The following is a 4,994-nucleotide window of genomic DNA, read 5'->3' on the forward strand; positions in this document are numbered from 1 at the left end:
CATCAAGATTCTACGTCACGAAACAGCATTCGGACCGGGCTTTTTATGACAGTGATAAGCAGCATGCGGTTTAACGGCGGGACTGTTTGAATAGATTTCTCTAATGGTCGTTTGCCGCATGGCGTTAATCCGCATGGATTTGCACATTTTGTGATGGTGACATATGGTTTTCACATGACAATAAAGACAAAGATTGGTGATTGTTCGCTCGTTGAAATTTTTAAAACAGAAGCAAACTGATGGAATTGGAATCAATCAAAGTAACCCGGTAGAAAAGTGACGCGAAATGTCTTCATTTCAAAATCGCTCATTTTTCACCAGGGCAATCCATTACCAAGGTCAATCCGATTCCCATAATCGTAAATCCGGCTTCGGAAAGCAGTCCCAGCAAAATGGATTGATGTACGAAGGTGAATGGAAGGACGGTCTAAGGTTAGCTCTAAAGATGCGGGTTTTGTGTAAGTAAAAGATCACGGATGGTTGTTTTCCAGACATGGCTACGGAATTGTGTTCCGCAAGGAACCGGATACGGATCTGTACGTCAAAGTTTATGTCGGTGATTGGAAGCACGGACAGAAACATGGATTGGGCATAAAGTATTACAAGGATGGAACGTATCTGGGATTCTGGAAAGAGGGTCAACGCAGCGGTCGGGGTTTCATGTGGTTCAACGGTGGCAGCTTCTACATGGGAGAATGGAGTGGGGATCGTTTCAGCGGCATCGGTGTGCTTTTCGAGACCGGCGGAAACCGATATTACGGTCCGTTCGACGGTGGCCGGAAGCACGGCGAAGGGACGTATTTCCACTCCCGGACTGGACAAATACAAAGGGGCTTCTGGGAGCATGGCATGTTCAAAACGGGTACCATCGAAGACTGGAACAGAAATCAAGTGCTTTTCCCTACGGTTCATCCAATTCCTGAGGTATAAAGAAAAATGTTGTGCTGTTACTGATATGAAATAAAAATGAGATTTTTCACAGATAAAGTTATCGAATTTCACTGCAATGTATAAGCAGTGGATGGACGAGCAGCGGAATATTTTCAATAATACTTAGCGAAATTCGATGATGCTTCACGAATAAATCTCAAATTTAAAGGAATATACACCCAAACCTCCATTTACGTAACTTATATATGTATATTTGTATTAATGTACGTACACATGTGTGCAAATATTTGTATTTCTTAATACATATAAATATTGGTGAAGTAAAAGCGATCATTTATATGTATAAATATATACACATATATGCAGACGAGTGAGTGTGTAAGCATACATACATACATATATAAGGTTCGTAAAAGGAGGTTTGGGTGTATGAATAATATTTCTAGAATCATAATGACCTTAACATTGATCGAATGAAAAACGCTTCTTAATCCACCTAGTGGTGTGATAATGCCTTTCTCTCTCTTCAAAATAGTCTTATAAAAACATTTTTTATTTTTTTAAGTAACTAGCTGCCCCGTCGAACTTCGTCTCGCCCGATTTTTTTTTTAATTTATGTTTTTCAACAGTAGAATTGTAAAACCTTTTATGCTGTTAATGCATCTCTCCATTATTTTACTGATTACTTGCCAGCGATGAATTCATCAAAAAAATTGTAAATATGTTAAAGCTTTTAACAAAAATTAAGCGAATGCACCATATCATCTTTTGAGTCAGTGCATCGAATAGCGATTGTAGATCTCTCTCAAATAATGGTTTCGACATATGGAACAAAAAGTGAAGCAGAAATAACTGAGATGACTACTTTAAATTGATTCCGTAAATTTACCCTCGCGACTTGTAGTTCGTCACTTCTCGCTAGTCTGGTGATATTATTTAATCGTGTTTGATGAATGTTCGTAGAGTGACAATCACAGGAAAGAATTTCGATTAACAATTTAGCGATAAAACTTTATTTTTACTTCTAATTTAGGACTTCTGGTCAGTCAGTAATTATTTAGTAAATTTCTGACATATCAGAGACTCGGATGTTTTGCATCGCTAAGTTCGACTCCTCTGGTAGAAGGTAAAAGTTTAGATGCGAGAAACCTTCTCCTTACTTAAGGGTGGTAGGGTCTAAATGATGAAAAATATCATCATTTTTGCGATTTTTTTAGATATATCGTTCAACAAAATAAATTCAAATGTTCTGCACGATGAAAAGCATCATTCAAACAACATTTTGAAATTTTTTTAGGGAAACATATAGAGAAATAAGTCGGTGAAGAAGTATTTTTGAAAACGCTTCTTAAAAATCATGATTTGCGGTGTCCACTGTACCTCAGCGCAGATTAATCAGAAGTGAACAAATGAACGCAGCATGGTTAGAGTAGAAGTTTTTCTAGACCCCAACGTCTCTGTTTGATTTTTTAAACTTTTTTGAATTTTTGGTGGTTGTTCGAATTGAATACTACGATTTTTCACGAAAAAATCCGCAATTTTATAGCTGTTAAACCTCCTTAAAGTACCAAACAACGAAAAGCAAAACGTTGGGGTCTGGTTTTTTATATGTAGCAAGTGTGTTCAAAATTTGAAAAAAAATGGTGCAGTAGTTTTTGAATGACGATGGACACGGACTTTCAAAACCTGTTTAAGAGGAAAACGCGTTTAAAGTTTTTTGTCTATAAAATCAATGGAAACAATTTTTTACTCAAGGGAGCCCGTAGGGTCTAACATTTTAAAAAAGTCATATCTTTTCTTTTATAATTTGTTACAATGAAACATTTCAAGAATATTTTGTCAATTCAATCGAAGCAAAAATCTTAAGCCTGTGTGCCGAGCTCCTACTTCTTCGCAGTATGAGATGAACAAAGATGATGGCCCATAACTTGCTGAGTTTTGTTCCGATAGGCTTGAAAATTTCACAGAATATACTTGAAACGTTTTACGATCAGAAAATACAAAGAAAAAAATAGATGATTTTTTAAAAGTGTTAGACCCTACCCGCCCCTTAAATGAACCTTGTTACGTAGAATTTTTCAACATTTTATCTTCAAATCCTTATTTTTATATTTTTCATATTCTTGCTCCTATCACAATCTCTAGTTAGTTCGATATTGTTAAAAAACAAGTTCAAGTTAACATTCCTCTAAATTTTGTGTCCATTAACTTTTCAGGAATCAGGAATCAGAACAAATTGGCTCAAATGGCACGTTCCCCTTGATATTTGGAGATTTGTGCCTTGCCATCAATTTGTTTTTAGCATCATTTTCCCGATATATAAGAGGGAAGGATTGAAAGGAAATGGTAAGGGTTGGACTAGGAGGATGGGAAAAATTGACGACACAAAAACACATAAAAGCAGAAGTAAATTCTGCACCCCTAAGGGATGCCGAACAATCTGCTGAGGATCACATTTAGTGGAAGCAGAAGTAAATTCTGAACCTCTACGAGGTCCCGAACAGTCCGCTGTTAATAAAACCTCCAACTCCCGAGAGGATTTGAAGATCTTACAAAAGCGACACCATTCTGCACTCTCGGAAGAATGCAGAACGACTCGCAGTATGTACGAGCAGAAGTAAATTCGGTACCCCCCAAAGAATGCCAAACAATCAGCTAAACCCTATTTAAGGTGAATACAGAAGGGATTCATTCACTCCAGGAAGAACGATGAACCCTTCTGACTATAGCTCCTTACCACATTGGGAGATCCTTCAATTTTAGCTCCGCATACACAGACTCAACCATGTATGGAGAACCAAAAACCCGGATACGTAGCTGCGTCAATGCGGGACAGTTACATATCAGATGATATGAAGTACCATAATCGCATTCACACAAATCACACGAATAATACTCAGCACGTTGAATAGTAGCCATGTGATAATTGAGTTTGCAATGTCCAGTCAGAGCTCTGACCAGAATACTGCAATGATGCTTGGAGAAATGCAGTAGACACTTTGACATTTTCAGATTTAAATCTGGTAGAAATGCTTTTGTCTGAGCGCAAGTTTGCAAGCTGCGCCAGTAGCTGGCATGTTTGGATACAGCCCAAGAACGAATCTTGTGCTTTATCCAACTAGTTGAAAGTGGTAAAGCTGGTTCAGGACCAACGAAATCATTCGTTGCACCAGCTCTAGCCAACTCATCAGCCCATTCATTTCCAGTAATACCAGAATGGCCGGGTACCCATAAGAAGTAAACAGCATTTGAAATGCTGAGGTCTTCAATTTGAGTTCGACATGCGATCACTAGATTCGACCGTGAGTCATTCGAACTGAGTGCTTTTAAGGCTGCCTGACTGTCGGAACAAAAATAAATTCGCTTACCACAGATCCTCTGCTGAAGTGCCGATTGTACTCCACACAGAATCGCGTAGATTTCTGCTTGAAACACAGTACAGTATCTACCAAGTGAATGAGACTGCTCCAGCCTCATTTCACGACAGTAGACACCAGCACCAGCACGACCATTCAACAGAGAACCGTCCGTATAACAAACTATGTGTTCATCAAGTTGTCGTTCCAGACAACCAGACAACCATTCCTCACGAAAAGGATAGCTCACATTGAATGTTTTGAAAGGAAAACTGCATGTGAGAGTTAGGTCACTAGGAGCGAGTAAATACTCATCCCACGTAACCATTTGAGACCACAAGCGAGTGTGGCTGGTAGCATAATCTAATGGGTTACTGTTCCAAAGCCCTGTAACCTTAAGACGATATGCACAAGATAATGCTTCTTGTTTTAGGAACACATGTAGTGGTTTAATGCACAGTAGCGCCTCTAGAGCAGCAGTAGGAGTTGTCGTGAATGCTCCTGTCATCGCCATTAGGACCATCCTTTGGAGATGATTTAGCTTTGACTGAACTGTCGCGACTTCTCCTTTCTGCCACCATACAAGACATCCATATGCTAAAATTGGTCTAACAATAGTTGTGTAGATCCAATGAATATATCTGGGTTTGAGTCCCCATGATTTTCCAAAAGCTCGTCTACATTGGCCGAAAACCATGCAAGCTCTTTTAATTCTGAAGTCAATGTGAGCAGACCAATTCAGTTTTG

At 38.8% G+C, this 4,994-nt stretch overlaps 1 protein-coding gene across 1 annotated transcript; it reads left to right on the forward strand.

The window, feature by feature from the left end:
- The first annotated feature begins 273 nt into the window (after positions 1–273).
- On the forward strand, positions 274–1,057 carry LOC131429396 (MORN repeat-containing protein 3-like). The gene is made up of 3 exons (XM_058593473.1): positions 274–432; positions 492–924; positions 983–1,057. The coding sequence occupies exons 1-3, from the start codon at positions 287–289 to the stop codon at positions 1,055–1,057; spliced, it is 654 nt and encodes a 217-aa protein (XP_058449456.1). The 5' UTR covers positions 274–286.
- The last annotated feature ends 3,937 nt before the right edge of the window (positions 1,058–4,994 follow it).

The sequence above is a fragment of the Malaya genurostris genome, chromosome 2 (assembly GCF_030247185.1).
Source record: "Malaya genurostris strain Urasoe2022 chromosome 2, Malgen_1.1, whole genome shotgun sequence".
Taxonomy (NCBI): Eukaryota; Metazoa; Arthropoda; class Insecta; order Diptera; family Culicidae; genus Malaya; species Malaya genurostris.

Excerpts from the sequence above, each read along its gene's own strand:
- LOC131429396 (XM_058593473.1), top strand. The coding sequence starts at position 287 with ATGTCTTCATTTCAAAATCGCTCATTTTTCACCAGGGCAATCCATTAC. Across the intron at positions 433-491 it reads GAATGGAAGGACGGTCTAAG|ACATGGCTACGGAATTGTGT; the intron begins GTTAGCTCTAAA and ends GTTGTTTTCCAG. Across the intron at positions 925-982 it reads CGGTTCATCCAATTCCTGAG|ATAAAGTTATCGAATTTCAC; the intron begins GTATAAAGAAAA and ends GATTTTTCACAG.